We start from the raw sequence: 27,997 nt of genomic DNA, 5'->3' as shown, positions 1-27,997 counted from the left end.
ATAAGTCCATTTTTGAAGATTTTGAAGTACGGTCTCTGTCATAAAGTACAAATAATACCTTTTAAATGATATATTGGTCACTACATATAAAGGTACATTTTTGAACTTATGGTCAAAAGAGAAGCAAAAATTTTCTTATTATTCTCTTTATTTTTCTTGACCTTTAATGGCAAATATCTCCATTTGACAAATATGGATTTATCGGTTTTTGCAAACAAACTCTTCAGATTATCCTACTTCGACAGGACTTCCGTTGATGCAACAGAGATGGGTGAATTTTGGAGGAGTCACTTTGAAAAAGGAGACAATTTAATGGTTCACTCTTCATCCAGAGAGATGATCTTATATATTTAAGTCGTACACACTCGTATCTAGCTGTATCTCTTTGATCACCGTACACTCGCCGTACTGTACCAAGGGATGTTTGTGAAAGCTCGCACTCGTCGCACTTCGCACTGCCACTGGGCATTCTCATTGCACACTGCTGCACCGGCCGGGCAGCGGGCACATGCACTAACTACACGCAGCGCTGTCGCAGCACAGTGTCTGGTCAGGCTAATGCACGTGCATCTCATGACTGTATATTCCACATACACTGAGCACATTCACTCATAAAATAACCTGGCTGGATTCACATTTATGTGCTGTATGTGGCAGAAAGAAAGTCTGAAAAGGGCTAGGAAAGCAGCTCTCTCGTAGCTGAATGTTGTGGAGCAAACCTCCCCCTTTTGCTTTTGTGAGCAAGGGCATGGCGTAATCTAGCACCCTCAATTTTTACTTTGTCGCTTATTGTTCTTCTCGGAAGACATGGCTAATCGGCAATATCCATCTGCCTTTTTGAAATCGGTCCTGCAAAATGGTGTGGGCCGATACATCTGCCAGTTGCAAAGATTGACTTTCCAGTTCAGCAAAGTCCATGGAACCAGCAGAGGCGTCAGGTAATATCTAAGACTTCACTGTTGTAGTAACATTTTCACAATCATTAACTTCTGGGACACATACGAGACAATCGACTTCTTCAGTTTGGAATAAGAATATTAAGATAAAAAAAAAAAAAGTAGCATGTGTAATGTATCTCGTTTACATGGAAGTTAACGAGTGGGACTACTGTGTGGCATTTGGATTGTGATATGGTGATCTGAAAGTGGCGACAACGATATTTTGTAAACTTATAATATGTGACCCAGTATCAAACATCAAAAAGTCGTCAGACATGGATATTTAATTAAAGAGCATATTCTGAATAAGCCAACTTTATATGATGTAAATGGACTCTCCCTCCGCTCTCTTAAATTGAAAGAACAAGTTCACCTTCACTTCATCACCATGTTCATGAATCATAGTCGTAGACATGTGGATTGAGCATGCAGTGTTGAGTGAATGCAGCAATATTCTAAGTAAAAGGTGTAGAACACATCGAGAGTTTGAGGAAAATCGGACAATCCGCGATCTGTTGAAAAGTTATGAATTTTTGAATTTTCTGCTCAGTCACTGCTGGATGAGAAGACTACTGTAAAACGAGGAATGTTCGCGTGCATTTTAATTTCGCAAATTTTGTGAGCGCCAAGATTCACAAAATTAAAATGCACGCCAAAGTTCTTGTCTACACTATATACAGTGAATGCCAGTGGCAGTTGACAAAAATTTCATGCCGCAAAAAAAGGCCATCGGCTCCAATTCGCGAAAAATTCATGCCGCGAATATATCATGTTTTACAGTACTATACAGCTGATGATGTCACATGCGTACAACGATATAAAGAAAATATAAAGAAAATTCAACATATTTTCACTTTTCTCGCATAATAAGAGAATGCTTGACTTCCCCCCTTTCAGAAGGCAGGGGGAATTACGTCAGTGACAAGTTGACGAAATGTGCACTTTTTTCAAAAAGTAGCATTTTGTGAAATTTTATAAATATTTTCCTACTGTTGTACACATGTGACATCATCAGCTGAAGTAGTCTTCTCATCCAGCAGTGACTGAGCAGACACTTCAAAAATTCATAACTTTTCAACGGATTGTCCTATTTTCCTCAAACTCTCACTGACGTGTTCTACTAATATTGCTGCATTCACTCAATCCACATGTGTATGAAGGTGGACTTGTCCTTCAAGTTAACCTACAATATCTAAATATTGGAAAGAAAGCACACACACGCACACACTCCAGAAAAGTGTAAACTGAGAAAAGAGGCTCTGAGGTGCATGGTCTATTCAAGCGCTTATTTACCAAGCCGTGCTAGCTGTGCGATAAATTGGACAAAAAATAGGATGTAAACCACCGGAGCAGTGAAGGGATATTCAGATTGCACTGAAATTTAGCATGATCTACTATCACATTCTGTCCATGATTAATGCCAACTTTCAAAGCAGTAGCATCATCCTTTCTAAAGTTACCGTATTTAGGTTGAAAGTGAAGACTGTGTACAGGGTTTTAAATGTATATAAATAGCTATTTATGCCGTATAAACATTACTTGTACAATTCCTCTTTCATCTCAATTCATGTTGCAGGGATTTCTTAGAAGAAGACATCATTGACTTTGCCAGGAAGAATCCTCAAATAGTTCTTTATGTTACTCCACACAACAAGTTCTCGAGCCCAAGAGTTGTTGCTGAATTCTGTAAGTATTCTTCTTGAAGTGCATGTAATCCCTAGAGAAGCGATACTGTGGTAAATGGAAATGCGGTCTGTTATTGTTGCGTCAATGCGTTGAGACGCGTTGTGTCCATGCCAATGGCGCAGTGTGCGTGTGGTTGGCATGGGCACAACGCAACTTTTATTTTTATGAGATAAGATGACGCAGATTTAATTGATTCTTGACTTTGACTTTTCACTTGTGAGACAGATGGACATGGACATAGAAAAGTCTCTGCGAGCTCTTTGATGTCCAATAATCAAAATAGAATTTGTTCACTATATAGATGCATTCCGACATGTACGCATAAGGATGATACGGAGTTTATACATATCGGCAGACTGAGACTGTTTGATTTGTTCAATAAAATCTATGCAACGTCAACTGGAGACTGTCAGCGTCATCATTAATCCAGCTTACAACAATACTATTAAATATGTTATCAACCTTGTATTACTCTGCAATGTCTCATTATGGTAGAGGTCTCATCAGCATCAGGTTTGAGATAAAGTTACAGAATTTTGTACACTTTCACATGCTTTTATGAAACAGTTACATTGTATATCAGTAGCCTCACAGGTCTGCCATTTCGTTTTAAAATTTCCTCTCTTTTTTTTTTTTTGACATGAGATCGCATAGGGAAATTTGCATTTGTAGCATCAGATTGTACAATAATCTCGCAATGATGACTTTCTGTGGAAACTGGTTGTAGTCGCTTAGGCATTATGGAACAAGACCATACTTTTCATAATATATTTATGTGCAAACTGTTTGGAAAGTTGTGAGTTCATAGCATTGTCATTTGAGCTAATTGACATACCATTATGATGTATTGACCAACATCACTACTCAGTGAAAGCATGTGAAAAATTTAAATCCCATATGTTCCATGTTTGACATCAGACTAGGTAACACTTCTACCACCCTGTTTTCCATAATTTTATTCTTATCTATTACAATCCTTAAACCTAGTGTGGCATTGTTGCAAATTCAAAATGAAAAAAATCAGTCTCTATGTATTAAACAACTGGAAAAGTAAAGTCTCATGTGAAAAAAAGTGATTTAAAATAAGAAACAATCACACAAAGCAGTGTCTATTGACAGATAACATAATGCAAGTTCAACCCACTTGGGCCAAACAAAGTGCTGACTCTGTCATTATGTGATGTAGCTCTGATATGAAGTCTCTGCATGGGATGAATTAAATATTTCAGTTGTTTTTAGGACTTATGGAGCTTCAAATATATCCAGTATTTGACATGCAAGCAGTCATCTTTTGCAAAGTGGACTGCAGTAGCAACTGGGCATGAAATCCTGATATCGGAAAGAAAAAAACAACATGGGAACCATGCTCACAGGCCACAGCCAACTTTGCTGTTAGATTGTGTATTTTGCCTTTCATAAACACACAGTCTTAATTCAGTTTCTTTGAATGTTTTACTCCTTTGTTTTGCAGTGAATGGTCAGAAGCGGTCAGTGCAGCTGTCCGAGCTTGACCGTGATGAGGTGGCCAAACAAGTGGAACTTCTGAGGACCCAGTCGGGGAATGATGTGGTGCGCATCCGGAAGCCCATCCACACAGATTTCCCAAGCATCCAGGGAACATGGCATCCATTTGCTAACAAACAGACTGACCTGAATGTGACACAGTTTCCCACACCCAATCCCACATTTGCCTACACTGCGAAATCTAGACCACTTGAAGTCTTTAGTGTGAAAGAGGTGAAGAAACATCTCCAGGACAAAATGGAGGAGTCAGAAATATCTTGAGAAATAACATGCTTTCCTATGTTGATGCAATGAATGAAACCATCAAGACTGACAGGGACTTGAGAAATCTTTTCCCGACTTTTATTGTCTGAATATGACCTGACATCATCCTTCAGCTGTGCAGAGATGTGCATATCAAAGTCAACTCTGTTGGAACAGCAAAAGAGGTGTGTCTTGCACATATCGGATACTGATACAGAGTATTGCAAGCACTATCATGGTATAGAGCTGTATTTTTTCACGAGGGTTTGATTTTTGCAAATTTCGTGAATCAATTTACCAACTTGCAAAAAAAGTTGCCATGCACTAGGCTAATAGTGCACTTACGATAGCCCCAGTGTCACTTCGTGAAAACAACACTCGCAAAGATGTCCATGACCTCCTCATTTGTGAAAATAATAGCTTTAAATTCAGTATTTAATTTATGCAAGGCAAGGTTGACTTGCATTGAATATTCACCTGTTGAAGACTAGTGCCGATTATACTCGGGTAGGTGTCTATGCGAAATGTGTGTTGTAGCAAAATCAGCCCATCCTCAACGGGTTAAATATAGTTGACATGCATCTTGTAAGTATTAACTTCAGGGCAAATGTTTTACATTTTGTGTGGAAGATGGCTAATAGGCATCGCAATAGAAAATTTTTACTGCAGGGGTTGAACAGAATGTTAAAATGGAACCACAGCTGAGATTATGTCTTGTGTTAATAGCCATGACATAAAAGCCAAAAATACCAGTAAAGCCGAATTTATAGATCCTCCTGATTTGTTGATAATGCAGCTTTTACAAACTGTACACGTATCATGAAATCGCTCAATTTTTGTTCCATATGTAAAGACCTTCAAAAGTGTGCTGTTACACTACAGGAATACACATTCCTGCAGAACAGGTGCGCAAGACATTGTCAACCCACCACATGGAAATCTGTTGGAATAAAGTACAGGAGAAATCCTGTTTGTTTAAGATATTGAGAGGTAACCTGTGGAATGGTGCAATTTCTTTAGCATGGAGTTGATTTCTGTCTCCTTAATGATAATATAATGATAAGAGTAATAGCTGATAAAATTTTCAAGAGAAATGACAAAAGAGGGACCACACAGACACTATGCATGTCTAAGCAGCATGTAGGCTTTCCACCTTGAGACTTCATGATGGTACAACATGAATTACAATGTAGCTTTTGTCATGTAGTATGTGTACTGAACATGAGGTGGGTGTCATCAGTGTGAGCTTGTGTACATGTCCATTCATGTCTGTGATGTGATGTGATGTGTGTGTGTGTGTGTGTGTGTTTGCAGTTACCCATGGTGGAAAACAAAGACACACACACAAACTTAACATTTAAACTGAGGACACACAGAGAACCGAGGACGTCTTCGGTTCGCAGACCATTCCAAACGATCTGCTTTTGCATGTAGGGGTACATGTTTGTAGGTCCTCGATTAGCATTGTTGTAATAAGTCCTCGGTTGGATGGTATTATAGGAATGAGTCCTCGGTTGACAAGATTCCTACTTACACACAGGTCCTCGGTTATGTGGTAAAATTCTTGTGGGTAAAACAGGTCCTCGGTTTCCACCATAGACGCGTATGTGTGTGTGTGTGCATTTAATTGTATAACTGGTACTTGTACAATGTATGTATTTGTTTCTTCAACAAGGTGTTCATCAATTCCCCATTACTCTCTCACTGGCAATACATGTATCTTCTCATACATGTATGTCTATACAGCTGTATCTCCTTTGTTCGTCATTTCTTTTTTGAATCACAACTTAATAAATGATGAAATACATGTACACTACAAAGAAACGTATGAACTTCAAGATAAAGAAAAATTATCACAAGGAGACTTTCTTGTGTGTGTGTGTGTTTGTGTGTAACAATTCAAGGAGACTTTCTTTGTTACCCTAGTGTAGCTTGTGAAAATCTACAGTTGTTAATTATCTAGCTGTCCCTCATCTGTAACTTCTCTTTCATTTGCCATCTCTTCATCTATCGTTCCTCACTCGTATGCAACCTCTCACTCATTTCCATCTGTCTTATTGGATATCTCTCTTGTACATGTGTTTGCTTTCTGGTACTTGTTGGCATCTCTTTCACAACTTTCTCTCTCTCTCTCACAGACTCCCTGGTTTTCCATTCTTCCAATTTACCAGACTTATCCTGTGCTGTCACTTGGCAAGAATCTTGTGCCCTAAGTACCAGTCTGTGGTCATCGGAAAGACGTACTTCATCATTGACTGGAAGGATAAGTTGTCTTTCAGCTCACAGTTTCCGTGATAATCTGCCCATTCTTGTAAAAACTAACCATTCAAAACATGTATCATAGCACACTGTTCTACATGTATAATTTCTAGACTGTTATTGCTACCTGAAACCCACAAATAATTATGTAGGCTGTGAACATCACACCCACTGCCAAGGTTTGCTCTTTGCTCTCATAGGCCCGAATTCACGAAGGTGGTACAAATGAAACCATGGTTTAAACCATGGACAATATCCATGGAACGTCAAGTGTCGCATGGAATATTTCGTTATGAAATCAGTCATTTCGTCGATGAAATGATTATTTTGTAACGAAATGACATTTTGTAGCTAAATGAACATTTCGTCCACGAAATGATAATTTCGTTAACGAAACGGTCATTTTGTCGACGAAATGACCAATTTCGTAAAGAAATATTCTGTGCGACACTTGGTGCTCCATGGTTTTTGTCCATGGTTTAAACCATGGTTTCATTTGTACCACCTTCATGAATTCGGGCCATAGTGCTTTCTTTGCTTGTGATCGCAAACTGTTTGGTCCTGCTCTGCCACTGACATAGCGATTGAACTACTGCTACAAAAAGACACTCGATCAGGCTCATTGTGTTCTTATTGAAATCTTTAATTTGAAAAGTACATATCATCAATCTGCTCAAAATATCAATGTGTTACCAATAATCCATCGAAATAAATGTCTGTGTGAATATCTGCTTTAACATACATGTATACTGAAGTACAAGGAAACCTTGTTACACCAAGCTGTTTGGGATCACTGGAATGTCCTTGGCATATTGGGTACCTTGTGATATCAGGGCTAAAAACAAAAGACTATGACAGAATGGGACCTGCAACATTACCTCCATATGACTGACCTCATAACAAAGTTCTACTGTACATATTTTGGAAGTACAGTGCACTCCCATTATAACGAAATGCTCGGGACCGGCAGTTTTCTTTCGTTATAACGAAATTTCGTTATAACCGAACAAATGCAATATATAACGAAAACAAGGAACCACGTATATTACGTTTGCTGAATACTCATCATACACTGCAAAGCTATATGAAATGTGATGGGATAACTGTATTACAATAATAAACGCAAGTTCCCCTCAGAAACTGTGTGTGACACAAGGAGCGAACAATTACACACAGTGGTGTGAAGCGTTCACCCATGCAGAGACGCTATAAATGCTTGTTCCGCTACGTATTTTCGAAAGCAATTCGCATTTCGTTATAACGGAGCACATTTCTTTTGTTTTTCTTTGTCTGTGGTGCTAGGAAAAGACTTCGTTATAACGGAAATTTCGCTATAACCGTGTTCGTTATAAGCGAATTTTGTACCATAGACTTTAATGGTGATAATTTTGGGACCAGAAGATTTACTTCGTTATAACGAAATTTCGTTATAACCGTGTTCGTTGTAACGGGAGTGCACTGTACAGTAAACTCAATACAATTTAGAATATGAATGTAACAAACTGCCATTACAACAAAGTTGTTGTTTTTGTCCTGCCACAAAGGTCAAAAGATTCTATTTCATTGTTCTTAAATCCTGATATGACAGAATATTGATACATGTATAAAGGAAAAGTTTCACAGGTCTGAAAAAGTCAATCTGTTGTCTGTGGAATATTAGAAATCTAGCCTACAAATATGGAGTGTAAATTGAGACCATATTTACTGTGTGTCCAAAGATGGTTCATGGAGATGACCATTTCATTCTTTGGCAAAGACATAAGAAAAAAAAGAGAAAATACGAATAAATGAAATTTTCCTACTCCTTTCAGATACAGTATTTATTACTGTACTTCGGTGTTTATGTGTAGCGTAAAGGTGGGGGAGGTGTTGCTCAAAACCACTGCGCCTGTAAATGCCCAATATATTATACCACATTAATGGCTTTGTTTTATCACATGGTTTGCAATTTTTCCAACAAGTTTCTTACACCTCTTTGATAACCACTCAAGTTATCAAGTGTTCACTCAAAGGCCTGTGATGAAGTAATCTGAGCTGTTGAGGCACTTCTATGCAGTGACAAGCTCCATGGAATAACCGTGGTGAAGTAATCACTGATCACTGTATATTTAGCTCGCTCATACAAATGTTAGTTCTTATGGGACTAGGGACGTTTCTACCACTGATCTCATCAAATGAAAGTCTATTAACACCACTGACTGTCCTCAGCTTCCAGAAGCGAGCTGCTTTGATCTCCCTTTCCTTCTCTGAACACTTGCTCTGTTTTCTTTCACTTCCATCTTTCGCTTCTTTCCTCTACTCTCCAACAAGCCGAGTGCCATCCTCTCTTCCTCATCTTGCGAACTGCTGCACCAAACTGAGCTGAAGTCAATGTTCTCCAACACCTGTCCCTCACACTGACTGACCAATGTGTTCATTTCTTCCTGAACAAAGAGTTCTTCAGATATTCTCCCTTGTCTTGCCTGTAGAATGAAATGAGAAAAGATCAAGAGAGAGGTTCATCTTACTTTTAACGGTAGAAGTAATTCTTCATCAAATTTGCCACTACTTGCAGGCCTTCACTTTGAGTTTGTGTTTGGACAGGTTGAATTGATGTGTAAATCTCTCAGTCATGGGAGTAGTTATATTATAGTAACTTTTTTGAACATCCTCTGAATGTTTCATACCAGTATTCAATTTTTAGTTGATGGAGACTTGAAGGAAAAAATTCCCTGAAGAAAGACTTCCTTTGAGAGGAACTTTTCGAGGCGAAAAGACTTAAACATATGAGTAAAAGTATTGCTTATTGTTCTGATGGTTATTTTCATCAATTGCAAATTGAGTGATACTATGGAAAATGTACAACTATGGTTCTACTTTTATCTCCTGGTCAATATGTTTCTCTTATAGCAAGTACCAATCCACAGTTGAGCCATAGCTGCATGTATGAAGTGCTGTGTAATTGCTCCTGATATTATAATTCTAGAAGGAATCCACTAAACACATGAAAACTGAAAACATGACATCAACTAGCAGTTACACATGTGACTGTTAATCATGCTAGTTTTGAGAGTCGAGTAGGAGAACTAAGTTTTAAACCATGACATAAATTGCATGCTTACCCTTGCTTTCATGGCCTTTTTGCTGATGGTTGGTTGTTTGGGCGGCAATGGAGGATTGAACTTCATGCTGGAAAGGTTGTAGGACTTGACAATCTCCATGGGTGCCCTGTTCAAAGTTTTGACCACAGAATGAGCTATGTTGAATACTGACATTTCAGACCCTAGCATTGGTGATACACAGTCAACTTTTTATGAGTGGCAGTCCTCAGGACTGGAAAAAGTATGTTTGAGTAAAATGATATTTGTCTCTTGCAACTTCGACTCGTACAGAGTTGATTGTACTTACAAAGACAATTTAAACTGGATGACATGTTATTTAATCTTTGCATAATGCTACTCAATATTACACAAACAAAATGAAATAAAAGTTTCATGTTCCTGAAAAAACAAACAAACAAACAAACAAACAAGTTCAACCATTTGCACCTCCACAAACCAATTTAAAGAGGAGATGCAAAAGATTCAGCTCCGTTAGAAGGATGCATGGTTTTTACTCGCACATAGTTAGTTTTTATGGAGTAATTGGAAAGAACACTGCACATCACTCTAGTACGACGATACACCTCATTAGCGGACTGTACTGGAAAGGAAAAAAAAGAAGAAGATAACAATCCAGATGTATTAATACCCATCTGCAGCCCTGTAGGTCTTACCCTCAGTGCAACTTCCCCCTAGAATATTAAGCCTGTCCGTTTAGTGCCCCCCCCCCTTGCAAACAATACTCTCTCTAGAGCAACTTTCTAGAAACTGATAAGCCGCAAGGTGATTGCTGAGATAGAAGCATCCCAATGTACCTCATTTGTACAGATAACGTTAAGCAACATTAATCAGCCACCAAGACGATGTCCTTCAAAGTATAACTTTGAAGGACTTTGAAGGACAAAAGGATTGCCCCAAGGACATCCATTATCATGGCAGCATTTCATTTCATGTGGTGACTTCACCTTAGAACTGTGCAGAGTTCTGCAAAGGAGACAACTTGGTCAGCTGAATGCTGTCATCAAGAAATACCAAAGTACACAAATAAACTGACACAATCACACTAGTGTTTACTCACATCCTCACAAGCTCTGTACTTGGAACAGCTGAACCGCTTGATGGGCAGCCTTTAGCGAGGTAGGAGGCATACTGTCTCACTGTCGGATGATAGTGGGTCTGTTGTCAAACCAAAGAAAAGAAACTTACTTTCAGACATCTTTTATACAGACTTCTCACTTAGTGTAATTTCAAAAGATAGGAGAATTGCAATGTTTTCAGATCACACCAACTAATTTTAAACCTGAAAAAAAAATTCCCACCTGCAAGGAGTATTACCAGTTTTACCAATAAATTGACAAGTACACAAGTGCTTACAGTGATAGATACTGGGAATAGCTCTTTGCGACTCAATGTTATTGATGAATAGCAGAGTATTATTCATATCACAGACATTATGTATAATCAGCACACACACTGTTAAATCAGAAAAAATTAAAAGCAACAAGGTGTTTAAATTCCTAAAATTCTTCTGTTGAAAGGTTTTCACCTGCTGTCAGGCGGAAGCTGGGTGGCGTAGTGGAGATGACACCTGTCCGGTGATCAGGAGGTCATAGGTTCGAATCCTGCTTGAGCATGTACGCCCATGATTTTTTTCATCATGGCTACTACTAAAACACTTATCGATTCAGTACTTATTTACGTTGATGTAGGGCAATTTGTCAATCAGTTGCCATGAGGTGTTTGTTTTTCAATTAACATGAAAAGAGCAAGCAGCAGGTACTCCTATGTTTGAACAACATTTTTCTTCCAATATTATACTAGAAAGTTTCTCAAATATTGACATACCTGAAGGACGGGAAGCTCCCACAGAGCAGTGTTTTGGGCATGGCAGTGTTCTGGGTCTCCCAGCTCTGGGGAGAACATCCCACTCCCCATACTCTCATTGTCAAGGAGAACATCCGTCTTGGGGTACCACTGCAAACAAGAGACATTCTTGAAATATATTCTTGGCTATCAAACAAAAGATTACCATGCCTAAAGTGATACTGGAAAATAGTAATCTGTGCCCTTCATTCTAACATTCATGATATACATCTTCCGTGTTACAATATCATTGAGGTATTAAGTTTTAGCAAATATGACCTTTAAATGCTACGGAGACAAAATAAAATCAATGTAATATTTCTTTTCTGTACCTAACTTGGCAAGAGTTTAGAGTTTGACATCATCATATTTGCATGTGTGATTGCGATCTACTTCATGGAAATATGTGAAACTCTAAGATTTCATAACATTCCAAAGTCCAGTCCAATATTACTAAAGCCCCTCCGATTTTTCTTGTTTTATTTCACACTGTAAAAAGTCACCTCTCTATCCGAAGATGAGCCCAACCCCCATACCCTAAACAAAGTTCCCAACTAAACATGAATGCAGTTATAAGTAGACGGGTATACCCTCAACAAAGTCCCTAAAAGATGCTTCACCACTCACCTTCATCAAGTTCCTAAGAGTAGCCAGGTAAGCGATGGCAGCATTGGGAAGACCCAGGAGAGCCAGTGTGGCCAGTCTCTTGAGGAAACCTAGTACACGCTGGACGGTGACCTGCTTGCGACGTTTGCTGATCATGACCTCTAGACACTCACACACCAACCCTGCATCCTCACTGCTCACTCCTGGCAAATGGATGAGGATCAAATATGAATGCACTTATTAAGAGATGGGTCTACTGGAATAATTGCCCTTACAACATACAAGAGGTTCCTTATTGCCCAAATCCATTCTTTGCCATTGCTTAATTGATCATATGCTTACATAATTACACTAAATATTGACTTCAGTTTCTATGTGGCATGTAAAGATGACATCACCTTCTGTTTCATGCATGGTGCATGATAAATAGAAAAAAGTTTTATTTTTTTAAATAAAGAATGTATCCTAATACCATAAAATAGATAGAACACTCTCCTCAGCTATGAATGTATCCATCTGCCTTTTAGTATCCATAAATTTAGAATTTTCCTCATGCACTTACATGAAACCTTTATATACAACCTCCATGAAAACAGACAAGCACTTGAAAATTCTTCTTTCACTGTAGCTAAAGAGTTCTCTTAACACATCCAAAAGTTGTGTTTACCTGTGACAGTTTCGACGACGGGCTGTCATCTTTCTCAAACGATTGCTAATCGGCAACTGAAATTTTGGCACCCATCAGCAATCACCCAGGTGTGACATTCGGGTGATAGCCCCATCATAAATGTCAGACAGTTGGTATGCCATCGTTAGAGAAAGATGACAGCCCGTCGTCGAAACTGTCACAGGTAAATACAACTTTTGGAGGTGTTTAGAGAACTCTCTATCTACATTTATCAACCGTCCTTATGAACTTATTTTGCGATCTTCTTTCACTGGTTTCTACAGTCAAATCCTGAGTCTATACTCTGTATATGTGTACCATATTAAAGTATGTAAGCATGAATGAAGAATAGGCACTTTACACACAAGTCACAACATTTTCAGATATCAACCCATCAGCTATACTGAACACAGAAACATGAGGTGTCGTGAATGTTAAAGGATAAGTTCACCTTCATGAACATAAGGATTGAGAGAATGTAGCAATAGTAGTAGAACACATCATTGAAAGTTTGAGGAAAATCGGACAATCCGATCAAAAGTTATGAATTTTTGAAGTGTTTGTTCAGTAACCGCTGGATGAGAAGACTACTGCAGTGTATGAAAAACTTAGATGTCACATGCGTACAACAATATAAGGAAAATATAAAGAGAATTTCACAAAATTTCATCTTTTGAAAAAAGCACACATTCCCTTGACTCGTTACCGACATATGTCAGGGGCAATATTATTCCCCCTGCCTTTAGAAAGAGGCAAGTCAAGTGCTCTTTTATTATGCGAAAAAAGTGAAAATATGTTGAATTTTCTTTACATTTTCTTTATACTGTTGTTCGCACATGACTCACAAGCTGTAGTAGTCTCCACATCCAGTGGTTCCAACACAAAAATTTAAAAAATTCATAACTTTTGCATCGATTGTCCAATTTTCCTCAAACTTTCACTAATGTGTTCTACTAATATTGCTGCATTCTCTCAATCTTTATGTTTATGAAGGTGGACTTGTCCTTTAAGTTTCAGCCCAGTCATCCGGCAGCCTACCTGCATGAACCAGAGGTAGCGTGATGTAGAGGTGAGCATAGAATTTGCTGGGGTCAATGTTCAGGACTTCGCCTTGCCCTGACAGAATGTGGAAAGCAGTCAGAGTGCAGTGAAGAGACTCCCTGTACTTCAAATCCTATGGAGGAACAGGAAATGAGGCTCAGAGAAAACCTTGTCTTAAATTTTGCAATAATGCAACATCTAAGGTATCATATCTTTCTAACACAAGCACCAAAATCATCCAACAATTTTGTTCTGACAATGTGTTCTGACAATGGCTTCTGACAATGTTTGTGGAAAAAGTCTTTGTAATTTCTTGTCTTTTTATAAGCCATATCTATTTATATTACGACACACAAGTAAACTACTTTCATGCATATTAGCTCTACATGTAATTGAAGTTAACAGATACCATGTACAAAATATCATCCTGCTAAGCCAAAGTGAATGGTGTGCTAGAAGTGTTGTTTCCAGCACAACAGAATGGCTGGCACATTGAAGCAATGGAGAACTATAGTAACCTTTGGAGTAATATCAGAAAATTCTTAGCATTTCTTAGCAGCAGTATGACTAAAAGTAATAGCATGATCATCTAGCCTACAAACTCAAGTTTTTCCTCAAATGGGAATTGGTAAATATATTGCAATATTTATCTTTTATGGCACTGAAATACATTTTTGATTTACTTATACTTCAAACCTTTTCTTTTCTATTCTAAGTTTACCATTTTCTTTCTACAAAGACATCTTAGAAATGTTCTCACCCCTTTCTCCACAAGGTTGTGGAGTACATGTATGAGGTCGTCAAAGAATTCCACATTTATGAGGTGTGCAAACTTCGCCAGTCCTTCCAGCACTGAGGGCAGCATCACAGAATGGCTGGCACGCTTCAGGATGCGGAAGTATGTGGCAAAGACGATCTGGACAATCTCTGTGTGCTGAGGTAGTGCAAGGAAAGCGTTAGACTTTAGTGTAATGTGTGTGCTCTGGGGGCATGTTTCATTAAGTTTCAACTAAATCTGCAAGTCAAAATGTTTTCTACCACATCAATATCTGCAGGGCAAAGTTGTGAGCAGTTCAGTGTGTACTGTGGTAAGTACATTCACTGTTAATTCACGGTAGCTCTACATACCGTGGTATATGATTTATTAAATGGGGCTAATTAAGGATAATGTTTAGTAAGACATCTGCAACCATTTCATGGTGCAGACAATGGAAAACATAAGGCTTCAAAAAACAAGAGACCCGCGGGTCTAGCGCTCACCTGAGTATCGCAAGTTCACCTTTCACACAGTCACTAATCTAAATTATTCACAGCTCTACTAAAATTTGACCAGGCATTCTCAAGTAGAAGATGAAAATGTACAATAAGGGCCCAAATTTTGTAAGATTCCTTAATTTGGGGGGATTGGGGCCCCCTGGGGCCCTCTGGGTGGGGCATGGTGCCCATTTTCATAAATTGAGATCCTGACCCCCTAGGGATGCTACCTGCCAAGTTTGACGAAAATCCATCATGAGGTTTTCAGGAAGAAGATGAAAATGTACAATTGAGGCCCCCATTTGGACCTTCCCAACCCCCCCCCCCCCTGCCCCCAAGAGGGGCACCCCTGGATCTGCTATGAACAAACTTGAAACTACAGTCGTTAATGTACTCACTCATAGTATTATCTTAGCTCTATAACTTCTGATTCTAGAGAAGATTTTTAAAGATTCCTTCATTTTGGGGGGTTTGGGCCCCCCTGGGGTCCCTGGGTGGGGCATGGTGCCCATTTTAATAAACTGAGATCCTAACCCCCTACGGATGCTACCTGCCAAGTTTGGTGAAAATTGGTCATGGGGTTCTCAAGAAGAAGATGAAAATGTATAATTTAGGCCCCATTAGGACCCCTTCACACCCCCCTCCCCTGGGTCCCAAGGGGGGCACCCCTGATTCTGCCGTGAACAAACTTGAAACTACAGTCATCAATGTACTAACTCATAGTATCAACTTAGCTCTATCACTTCTGGTTCTAGAGAAGAAGATTTTTACAGATTCCTTAATTTTGGGGGGTTTGGGCCCCCTGGGGGCCCCCTGGGTGGGGAATGGTGCCCATTTTAACAAATTGAGTTCCTAACCCCCTAGGGATGCTACCTGCCAAGTTTGATGAAAATCGGTCTTGGGGTTTTCAAGAAGAAGATGAAAATGTAAAAAGTTTACGCACGACGGACGACGCACGACGCACGACGGACGCCGGACGCCGCACGCCGGACGCCGCACGACGCACAACGGACGCCGGATGAAGGGCGATCGCAATAGCTCACTTGAGCCTTTGGCTCAGGTGAGCTAATCATTTTGGCCATCATTACTTAATTTCATGACATGAAATTTTATGACCGAACATAAGGCAACAAAAAGAGAGCAAAGAATGCTAAAATGCTCACCAATTTCAGCTTCTTATTCTTGTTTTCCTGTGCTTCTGTGGCCTGCAGTTCCTTGTTCAGCTTCTCAAGTCTCTTGTGATACTGTCAGAGAAAAACAACAAGACACTTTACACACTGCCAATTTCAACTCGTACACACCTGAACTAAGTGTAAGCATTAAAGGCATAATTTACCATTTGCAGATGAAAGCATTAGTGCTTTAAAATAGTTCTAAAATGTGAGTTAGGGATAGAAACAACCACTGTCAAAATTTGAATCCGTATAATCGATGTTAAGTGTTGTTAAATACACGAAATGTGAACAATAGTTATAATAAAAATGTTTCCAGATTAAACCGTATACAGTTACGGTTTATTGAGAAAAACCCTGATATTTCCTTATATTTTAGGTTTTATTGCAAATATTTCATATGGTAGGATGTTTTATGATACAACAGACCTACACATATGCATCAAATGTGATATCTTGAACATTTTTGAAATCACTGCTCCCAAAGGTAAACTGTCATTAATACTGGAGTGAAGAGCTTAAACCAGAAACCTGTCATTAATACTGATGACTCTCAATACAGGAAATCAAACTACAATCAAAGAGCAGACGAAGCCACTGTCTGCCTATGTAAGCATAATTATATGCAAAGAATATTAAACCTGTGAGTATACAATCAAAGCCAGAGAACCAAACCAGCCCACTCACCCTCTTTTGGGAGCGGGAGAGACGTTTGAATTTTTCCTTCCTCTCCTCCAACATCTTCTTCCGGTTCTCCTCAGCAGTGTTCCCCGTCTTCACCTCCTTGATTCTCAGTGACAGGAAAGTCTTCAAGACCTGCACAGCCACAACGAAGAGATCAAAAGCATATGAGAATAAATCGCTGAAAAGATTCATCTGATTGAAATATCAAGTGGGTAAACGTTCATTTTGTCACAATCAGTTGCAAATTACCTGTTCTTAATGAGACTTTCGCCTATTGGATCTGTAGGCTTCTTCGCACGCTGATCTGAGAGAATGGGATCGTATACTTACTTTCCTCAATATACGATTATATCACATTCTCTCAGATCAGCTTGCGCCAGCTACCTCTGCTACTGGGAAGACAACTCTCTCAGTGTGCGATCTGAAGAAGCCTACAGATCCAGTAGGCAAAAGTCTCATCAAAAACAGGTAATTTGCAACTGATTGTGACAAAATGAACATTTACCCAAATGTAACAATAAAGTCTTTGAAGAAGAGAGGTTTCCAGTAACACCCTCTTTTTCTCATTTACAGCACCATGCAAACTTTCACATAAGTCTTTGTTGTCCCACATCCAGTTATGCTTAAGTATAGGAGCTCCCAGCAGATGTCATTGAGATTATCAAATGTACTCACAATGTTTATAGCTAAGTGTTTAAAATAGACTCAATTATGGCACTAAACTCATTGTAGTCATTTTGACATTTTCTGTAATGGTGGTGTAATTTGCGTGGTGAAATCATCAGTAGAATCCTGTGCAATCCTCTAGCAAAATGTACTTTGCCTGTCAGACCACCTGTTATACACTTAACCCTGAATAGTTTTCTGATAAAATCATCTTTATGACCCCCTGTAACTTTCTGGTAATTTCTGTGTTTTCCAAAAACTTTTCAGGGTTGGAAACAAATTTTCAAACTTCAATAAATTTTTCATTTTTTTTTTTTGCAGATGCAGACACCCTTTTGCATACTCTCCATCAGTTACATTAAAGGTTCTAGTAAATGAAATCAACTGTGGCTTTTTTGTTAAACATCTAAATATGTGCTCACCTCTGGTGAGATCTGGTAACCATGGTTTCTGGCGATGCGACTGATGTAGCGGACAGCATCCAGGGATGCCTCCCCAGTGGAGTCTTCCTTGAACAGTTTCTTCATGGTTTGGCAGCACTCGGAGGAGATCTGTCAAAAATTGACACAACAAGTGAAAGGGATGGTACAGTTTCGATTGAGATGGGGCTTGAGGTTTCCATTGTTTTTTTATGATGATTTTTAAAAAAGATAATGAGAAACCTCTTTGATAAGAAATTTGAAAGAGCATATAATTCTAAGAGGAATTCAAAGTTTATTTGATGAAAATTGGTTTTGAAATGGCTGAGATATCCAAAACAAAGCAATCCTAATAAAAGGTGGGACTCACCTTTTATTAGGATCGCTTTGTATTACTTTGTTTTTGGATATCTCAGCCACTTCAAAACCAATTTTCATGAAATAAAGTTTGAATTCCTCTTAGAATTGTATGCCTTTTGACAATTCATGAGGTGGTTTCTAAGTATCTCACAAAAAGTTAAAAAGCTGAATTCTCATGTCAACCAATACTATACCACTCCTTTAAGAGATTGATTGAATAGCTTATGACAGTTCACTTATATATGAATTAGATATATAAATGATTACTCCATGTACAAACCATTTGTATGTATGTACAATGTATATATGCATGTATATGTATTTTGTGAATAAATCAAATCAAATCCAACTCAACATAAGCCTTGTCACCATGACAATCCCAATAATCACCTTCTCATGTCTGCTTGTCATCCTACTGGCCACCACTGAGATGATGTTGGTCCTGTAGTTGAAGTGAGGCAGTGCGTTGAGCAAGGTGCAGAGACATCGTGTTGCCACCTCCGCCAGACTTAGCTTGGCCGCCTCTGGGAGGACCAGCCTCGGCTTCGCCCTTGCCGCCTCCTTCTCGCTGTCCTTCTTCAACTGCTTCTTGGTCTTGTGAACCTCTACGGATGAGAGATTGATTTCAAATAAAATGTACAGACCATGACTCTTACTTGTAACCCCTATAATTCCCTTCTCAACCTTCTAGAGTACTCAATCAACACTTATGCAGCAAACAGTGATCAAAAGTATCATTATATGGCTTTATGCGTTACTACTCTCACATTCTTACTGTCCAAATATTTTCTAATTTTGTTCAATTAATTAGTTAATTATTTACTCTCCTGGAAATAAGTACTACTTATGAGAAATAAAAAAGCATAGCGATAGCTAACTTCTAAGGAATATTAACATAAAAAACCAATTGAAGTGACTTATTTCAAACTTCTTTAGAGATATATAAGAATGACATTTCCTTTCTGTTAATCCGAGGTCACTATAACGTCAGAGATTTGTGTCAGCCAGGCACATGTCTTTGAATGGAGAAAGAGCTGAAGTTAAAATATACAGGTGTCTCCCCCAAGGTATGCCAACATTTTCATAGATAGCACTGCATACCTGCAATTGTCCTTTCCAAGAATTCCAGGAAAAACTTGTAGTTTGTTAGCAGACCCTCCTCAAAATCTCTCCTGAGTTTTGCTTCTTTGCTGAGCTGTAGGAAAAATTATCAACATAATATAAGATAAAATGCACTGGTATGCTTCGGATCTTCAATGATTGCACAAAATGTTGAGATACTGCAATTTATCCTTATTTAGATTGAAGAAATTTCTGCTTGACCAGTTGAGTAAAAAGGAAATTACAGTTAAACTCGCATAAGTCGATCTTCTCGGGACTGAGCAAAACACATCGACTTAGGCGAGTTTCGACTTGTACGTAAGTCGAAAAAAATCGACTTAAAGTTACACCACACGTACATATGTATAATGTACATGTATGTTGTCTACTCTGGAGCCGAGAGCTGGAGCGGTGTGCCCGATATTTGCCCTTCAGCAAGACACTTTATCCACATTGATGCAGGCCAGGGCTCCACACTAACTTTTATTTTGGTGGCCCCAAAATGATTGATTTTTATTTTTTGGTGGCCCGAACAAAAAACAAAACAAAACAAAAAAAAAAAAAACAAGCAAAACTAAATCGGTCCTACGTTCGGTCCGAAAGTTACCGTTATTTATTTCTGATTGTAAAAGCAATCATCCACCATTTACAAGTATTTTAACACCTTCCGGAGCCGAATGTTGCCGTTAATCATTTTCAAATGTAAAAACAAGCAACCGACATTCATTCTAGGATCTTACGGAGCTGAATATCATCCTTATTCATTTCCGAACGTGAAAGCAAACATCCGCTTTTTATTTCATCATCTAAATGAGCCGATTGATACCGTTAATCATTTCCAAATGTAAAAGAAACAATCTGTTACTTATTTTAGCATCGTACGGAGCAGAATATTACCGTTATTCGATCTCCAAATTCAAAAGCAAACACCCGACATTTATTTTATGATCGTAAGGAGCCGAATGTTACTGCTGTCCACTTCCGAAAGTGTAATGAATCATCTGACATTTATTTTGGCATCTTCAGGAGTCGAATGTTGCATGCTATTTACTTTCGAACGTAAAAGCGAACTTTCGGCAATTATTTCATCATCGTACTGAGTTGAATACCATAGTTATTCATTTCCGAACGCCAAAGCAAACATTCAACATTTATTTTAGCATCTTCCGGAGCTGAATGTTATTGCTATTTACTTTCGAACATAAAAGCAAACATAAGACATTCATTTTATCATCGGACGGAGTTGAATACTATTGTTATTCATTTCCGAACGTTAAAGCAAATATCAAACATTAACTTTGCCATCAAACGCAGCTAAATGTTACTGTTATTCATTTCGAAATTAAAAAGCAAACATCCGACAGTTATTTAGCATCGTATGGAGAAGAATATTACTGCTATTCACTTCCGAACGTAAAAACAATCATCTGACATTTATTTTAGCATCTTCTGGAGCCGAATGTTATTGCTATTTACTTTCGAAAGTAAAAGCAAACACCCGACATTTATCTCATCGTCGTACGAAGTTGATTATTATTGTTATTCATTTCCGAACGTCAAAGGGATAATTCGACATTTACTTTAGCATCTTCCGGAGCTGAATGTTAATGTTATTTACTTTCGAACGTAAAAGTAAACATCCGACATTTATTTCATCATCGTACGAAGTTGATTATTATTGTTATTCATTTCCGAACGTCAAAGGGATAATTCGACATTTACTTTAGGCCTCTTTAGCATCTTCCGGAGCTGAATGTAATTGTTATTTGCTTTCGAACGTAAAAGCAAACATCCGGCGTTTATTTTATCATCGTATGGAGTTGAATATCATTATTTTTCATATCCGAACGTCAAAGCAAACATTCGACATTTATTTCAGCATCTTCCGGATACTTTTTTTATCCTTATTCATTTCCGAACGCAAAATCATATCTCTGACATTCCAAAAGTATAAGCAAACATCCGACATTTATTTTAGTATTATACGGAATCGAATATTACCGTTATTCATTTCCAAAATTAAAAGAGCAAACATCTGACATTTATTCAGCATCTTATGGAACCGATTGTTACCGCTTCATTTCCAAAATGGAAGGCAAACATTCGGCTTTTTTGGTGGCCCGGCGTGCGTTTTTGGTGACCGCGGTCGCAAATTAACCATGTGATTCGATTCGCGAAAAGACTCCGCTAAATATAAGGCATAGATCGCTACACTCGGCAGGGGCTACGTCGTCCTTTCACCAGGTCTCGTTACAAAACCAAAATCTCGCGTGAGTTCTTGCGTTACCTATCGTTAATGTTAACGAAACATCGTTAATTTGCGCTAGGGATCGTTACTCATCGTTGCTACAAACGTTAATTTTCCAGATCGTTAGTTTGCGTTACTAACGATTCAGGTGAAACCGCTTGCGTTAATGAAACGTTAATGTTTATTTACGCAGTTTCTTTTGGTATATACTGTATGTAAACAAAAACTGGCGTCTCGTGATTTTGACAGTGATTTATTACACAATAAAATCTTATTCGACTTAGGCACAGTGAATTCAATGGTTTTTCCGTAAAGGTGTTCTTGAATTTCATCGACTTAAGCGAGTATTCGACTTAAAAAATTCGACTTACGAGTGAATTAATACACGTAAGTCAATGGGGAAAAATCGGGACTTTTTAAAATCATCGACTTGCGCGATTATTCGACATATGCGATGTCGACTTAGGCGAGTTTAACTGTATATGATGTGTAATTTTATGTTTATACAGGTGGTTACCTTTATGAGGAAATTTGATTTGATAGATTTCAGAAAATTATGTTTTGAGGAAAATCCAATCAAGTTTCAACAAGGAAAAAAAAAAAAATCTGTTCGGGACTCTCTCGTCTTTTACTGCTAACAGTAATACCATCTTCTTAAGTCTTTCACTCTACTTGATTAATCCAGACATGAAATTATCTCCAAAAAGATTTCCTTAACAAAATGATTTCACCTCTCTTTCAACTCTTGTTGACCATTCCTCACTGGTCCTCTTAAAAAGAAAGGAAGCTGGATGATATCTTTGTATATCTTCTTTTCCGAGAATGTACATCACTGAACAAGCAGTATGTGGCATATCCCTTCCATTTCTAAGGTGGCATACTAAGAAGCTTGCAGCTTATCATCTAAAAATCTGATGCATGATTTACCTGGGTGGTTTTGGCTTTCTCTCCCCACTCCCTGACCCTGTAGCCCGGTGTGACATCCTTGAACACCTCCACCAGAGACATCATCACCAGCTTCCGTGTGGTCACTACAATGTCCGGCTCTCGGATGTCCAGCATGGCTCGGAGGTCCTTCAGTCTGTTCACCTGAAAGAGCAAAAGGAACAGGATATCAAAGGATCTTTGAAGAAGGTTGCATAGTTCCAGATCCTGGTCATGATGTCAGTAACGGCACTCTTGTATTCAGTGTCATCTACAGTCCTGAATATTGCTTACTTGAGGCTTTTGTATACCAACAATCACTGGATTTACAAACACACAAAAAATATGCTTTTACAATTACTAAGCCTATGCACGATAATACAGTGGACTCCCGTTATAACGAAGTCCTCGGGACCGGCAGTTTTCTTTCGTTATAACGAAATTTCGTTATAACCGAATGAATAAACAATAAAAATACATAGAGTTGATAATGTTGCGGCCCTAAATTTTATTTCGTTGTAACCGGAATTTCGTTATAACCGTGTTCGTTATAACGGGAGTGCACTGTAATTGACACAGAGGTACAAGTACTCTCTACAAAAGGAATATATACTTAACATGTGACTGTCATATCAACACCACGTTGTATGAATCCTGCGTAAGTAACACTGAGTCAAGTCACATTGAAAGGCTGCAAAGTATATGAGCCAATGTGAATACAGCAGTGGCACTGTAGAACACATCCATGTCATTGCACCCATGTCTAAGGTGGGTTATCTATTCATCCTTCCAAGGAATTATCTTTTAATGCAAATTAGTGAGAAACTGCAAACCTGATCAATGACAAAAAAAAAAGAGAAAAGAATATAACCTAATATAATAATTCCCTTTCACATGGCACCTTACCAGCTTTCCAAAGTTGTATCTCTGAGGGGTGTTTCATACAGATGTTCTTAAAGTTACGAACAACTTAAGAACGACTGGCGATCAGTTCTGATGTGCTATACTTATCAGTATTTCAATAGTTCAGCATAAGAACTGATCACCAGGCGTTCTTAAGTTGTTTGTAACTTTAAGAACAGCTTTAGGAAACACCCTCTGGACACAAAACTATTAACCACAAATAACTTTCTTTTGATGGTCAGTTCTACTCTAAGACACAAGTGAAACAAAGGAAGGGAGTTAAAGAATGTACTCACGTTTTTCTCAGGGTCTTCCACCACTGAGCTGGCAAGCATTGCTATTCTCTGCTTCTTCTGCACAATTTTCTCCTGCCGCTGGGCAAAGAGCTGTATGGTGCTGATGGCTTGCAGCGCAGACTCTTGCTCTGTTTGGAAGTTAATACAAGTGAAATTGACTTCAAACAACACTTCCAACACACTCAATAAAAATAATGACACAATAAAGATGTTATTCATCAAACAGAATAAAAAAATCCACATTTCTGAACTCAATATTGTGCACTAATATATTACCCTGATGAGGAATTCATTCTCTGTTTCCAAAACATGAAAATAGTCAAAGAATGAGAGATATATATAGATCAATAGATAGACAGATAGACAGACAGATAGATAGATAGATGGATAGATCAGGTATATAAATAGATAATTAGATAGATAGACAAAGAGAGAAGGAAAGAAAGAGAGAGAAAGAGATAGAAAGGAGAAAGAGAGAGAAGCATTCAATGAGTGAAAAAGGTTGATAGGGATTTCCAGTTATACCACTCTCACCAATCTTCTCCTCATCCACTTCCGTCTTCTGCTCAGGCTCCTCTGCCTCCTCATCCTCCTTCTCCTCCTCCTGTTGGATCCAGCGGTACTCCAAGCCCCCGGCATGTTTGATAGGGAGCAAAGCCTTCATGTTTGATGCTGGCTGCTGGCCAGTGTGAGATGGAGCAAGGCGGGGTTGCTCTTCAAACGATGCCAGCTTGTTCTCCTTCTCATGCTTCTTGGACTTCCGAGATTTGGTTGTGTCAGTCGTGCTACAGTAAGGATGCAAACAATGTTACTGCATACAATCTTTCTGTCATGAAATTTAAGTTGCACTCCATAGAACTGAAGCTCATGGCATTATCATATGATACTGCTAGTCATCAGTAACATTCACACTCTGCCTATATATCTGTTTATTGGTATATGCCTGGGTAGGGAGGGTTATATGAATAAAATATCTTGCTCAAGAAAAAATTAACATAGCAAGATTGAAACCCTGGACTTCTAATAAAAATGCACTGAACACTCTAAAACATCTTCAACTGAAACATTCTGGCCACTAGTCTACATGTCTCATGTAAAAAGTATTAATCAAGGGCATCCAGACTTTTGCCACCCAGTAGTGACTATGACATCTTACAACTCTTATATCCGAGACAAGTCTGCAGTTAGAACAAACTCCACTGTATGTAGAATATGGTAACATAATAGATTATCTTCACTGAATACACTCCCACTATTAAGCATATGTCATTTGAGAGAGCAACGTACTTGTATCTTCAGGAATAACTCTATGAATATTTACTCCCAAAATTACTCCTCAATTGATTGTGACCATCAATTATTTTAACAATTCACACTCACATGTCATACCATGTTATTGTTGAGTAATGGTATTCAAAAAGGGAGGATATCATTGTATAAACTACAAATTGATGGTGAATTCAAATGATGCCAATAGTGATCAAAGTGTTAACAACAATTTCAATACCTCTCTTCCACATTGGCAAGAAAACCCGAGCTGCCTGCCATGGACTTAATATACTCCAGGTCCTCCTCTTCCATGTCCTCATCAATCACACTCTCCTCTTCCTCCTCATGCCCTGTGACCTCCTCGTCCTCTTCCTCATCCTCCTCTGGGGTCTTTTGTTGATAATTAATTCTGTATTGTCAAGATTCAAAGAGGAGCACAGTATCATAGAAATGCATGTCATGTGCAAAGATATGAAAGAATGAATGATAAGAATGAAAGTTTAAGCCATCTTAAATTGGTGAGGTATAATAAAGTATTGTAAATAATTGGTGTGAGATGCTGCCAAAGACACACAAATCAGGGATACACAACAACAACAATAACAATGACGAATGGTAAGGTGATGACTAACTTTTCAACACCAGCACTTGAAAATTTAAGCTTTAAGATTCTTACCTCTTATTTTGAAAGTAACCAGCTTTTTGAGCTGCAGCAAAGGCAAACATTGCCTTTTTGGGTTTGCTATTTTGCTTTTCATTCCTGCTAAATCCTCCAGCCTTCACCTTCGTTGCAATGGATGACTTGATCTGACTTTTTCTCTCCTTCAGTCTCTTGTTGGTGCCGATGTTGGCTCTCTTGATGTTGCTGAGTCGCTTTCCCTTCCCAGCAGCAAATTTTGCCTTGATTGTGATGAATGGGCAAAAGACGAGATAGACATGGCACCATTTAAAGCTACTTGAGTGGAATTCCAAATTTAAGTGACAGTCTACATTCAGCTTCACATTTACTAGTACAAGTCCTCCAGATATTTAGTATTATCATGATGAGAACTACAACAACACACCATATATCCATGCATCAAGGAAAAAACAAAGAGAAAAAGACAAAGCTTATCTTAAATAGAGTTTCTGAGTAAAACTGAAACTTGAGCTGTGTGAATGCCATGGCCATGGGTAAGTTACAATAAATGTGCAAGGCCTAGAACTTCCAAACTGCGTACGAGCGAAATGACACAAACATTCCAACAAAGATCTACATTCCAACCGATGCCTGCATCCCCAAAGGAAAATAGATCTCAAAATTGATAGTAGGCCCTACAATAGTAGTAGGCCTACTGCCTGGATTAGAGGGGCCTAGCTAGTGCAGTGTTTCACTGTTATGTTATGTGTTGTACTAACTTAACTATACACAGCCCTGTCGCTATACATATACACTGTGTCTGGTCGGGCTATACCCCAACCAGACGCTGTGCAAAGCACAGCGTCAAACAGTCGAAGCCTCATCATCAAAGTGGGGAACCACAACACAACTACAAAACTTATATCAATTTATATATTACTTATAGACATTTGTATGTTACTCACGTAAAGTGCATGCTTGTATTACAGAAGGTACATAAGTCCATAGAGAGCCCTCACGATAATCTATTGAAAAAAAAAAAAAAATGGCAATTTCTAGCGCAATCCCTGACCATCGGGGTCCATTGTTGCAGAATTCAAAATGGTGCGTTGACCACTCAGCAAATTATGCGTGCGCGTGCGTGGCTGGAACTTAAGTGATTGCGCTCTTTGGTAGCAGCACGGTCGACAGCGTGACCTTTTAAAAGTGCATTCAGATCGCATGAACTCCCGATATTACAGTATGGCCTGGCGTGAAAGACGATGTACCGTTCACACATGCTGCATATAATCATCACTTTCGGTAAGTTGTAAAATGTGTATATCATTGTCAATATTGATAGCATAGATATGAAGTCTCATTAATGAAGATTTAGATTAGATGAGTTTGAGGTGACAAAAAAATGATCTTGAGTATCAAAACTCAAAGCGATTGCAATGCGATCGCTGAGCTCTCTTTGTGTTGTGGGTCGTGATGGTACAGCCCCGTCGCTATTTATACAGCGACTGGGTTGTGTACAGTTAGTCAGGCTATTGTAGATATGAAGGGCCGATGGCCATGGCCTATAGCTCTAGAATCACTCGAGAATAGACATAGTGAAGAATAGTAAATTAATATAGTAGTATCCTCTTATTTCATGATAACCAAATTCTATGTCTGCTTTTTGGCGACTGCAGTAACTGCCTGGGGAGGACCGGAAATGGAATGTCATGGCAGAATCAAACTATTCTAAACATATTCTGTAGCAGTCTTGCGATGAATTCCACCTAAAATTTAAAGTTGTTTTAACACTCAACAGCTAAAGATCAGAAGCGCTTCTCTCGCACCACACGCACACCTGATGACTTCGAGCCAGTAATAGTAGCACGATCTCGCCTCCCTTCCTGCGGCCGGGACCGGCCGGCTAGCTTGCCACCCATCGCACCGCTGAACTGAAAGGCCCTTAGCAGTTATTAATAATAATGTCTCCTTGCTTTAATTTATGTCAAACTATTTGATATACGTTCCTATGACATGCATTCGTATTTCGAGTGTGATCACATTATACGATCCTGTATGGCAGAGCTGCAAATAAAAATTCCGCCTGCTCAAGTCGCACGTGTTGACTCACCCTGGGTCTCGCCATCTTGACTAGCGCCAGCTACGGATGGATACGATCAACAGATCCTATAAAAC

General features: G+C 38.8%; 2 protein-coding genes across 2 annotated transcripts; one reads left to right on the top strand and one right to left on the bottom strand.

The window, feature by feature from the left end:
- The first annotated feature begins 566 nt into the window (after positions 1-566).
- Positions 567-5,378, top strand: LOC140241554 (large ribosomal subunit protein mL43-like). Its single transcript, XM_072321289.1, has 3 exons — positions 567-938; positions 2,515-2,624; positions 4,096-5,378. The coding sequence occupies exons 1-3, from the start codon at positions 808-810 to the stop codon at positions 4,407-4,409; spliced, it is 555 nt and encodes a 184-aa protein (XP_072177390.1). The 5' UTR covers positions 567-807; the 3' UTR covers positions 4,410-5,378.
- A 1,903-nt stretch (positions 5,379-7,281) lies between these two features.
- On the bottom strand, positions 7,282-27,948 carry LOC140241698 (nucleolar complex protein 3 homolog). Its single transcript, XM_072321442.1, has 18 exons — positions 27,933-27,948; positions 25,880-26,103; positions 25,442-25,612; positions 24,469-24,719; positions 23,935-24,062; positions 22,739-22,900; positions 19,564-19,657; positions 18,853-19,067; positions 18,106-18,234; positions 17,021-17,149; positions 16,325-16,405; positions 14,668-14,841; positions 13,905-14,040; positions 12,221-12,402; positions 11,576-11,704; positions 10,809-10,906; positions 9,752-9,857; positions 7,282-9,112 (listed from the first exon to the last, which is right to left on the bottom strand). The coding sequence occupies exons 1-18, from the start codon at positions 27,945-27,947 to the stop codon at positions 8,855-8,857; spliced, it is 2,682 nt and encodes an 893-aa protein (XP_072177543.1). The 5' UTR covers position 27,948; the 3' UTR covers positions 7,282-8,854.
- Between the last annotated feature and the right edge of the window lie 49 nt (positions 27,949-27,997).

This window comes from Diadema setosum, chromosome 18 (assembly GCF_964275005.1).
Source record: "Diadema setosum chromosome 18, eeDiaSeto1, whole genome shotgun sequence".
Lineage (NCBI taxonomy): Eukaryota > Metazoa > Echinodermata > Echinoidea > Diadematoida > Diadematidae > Diadema > Diadema setosum.
The sequence above is the reverse complement of the archived record's forward strand: the minus strand, read 5'-3'. Positions and strand labels throughout refer to the sequence as shown.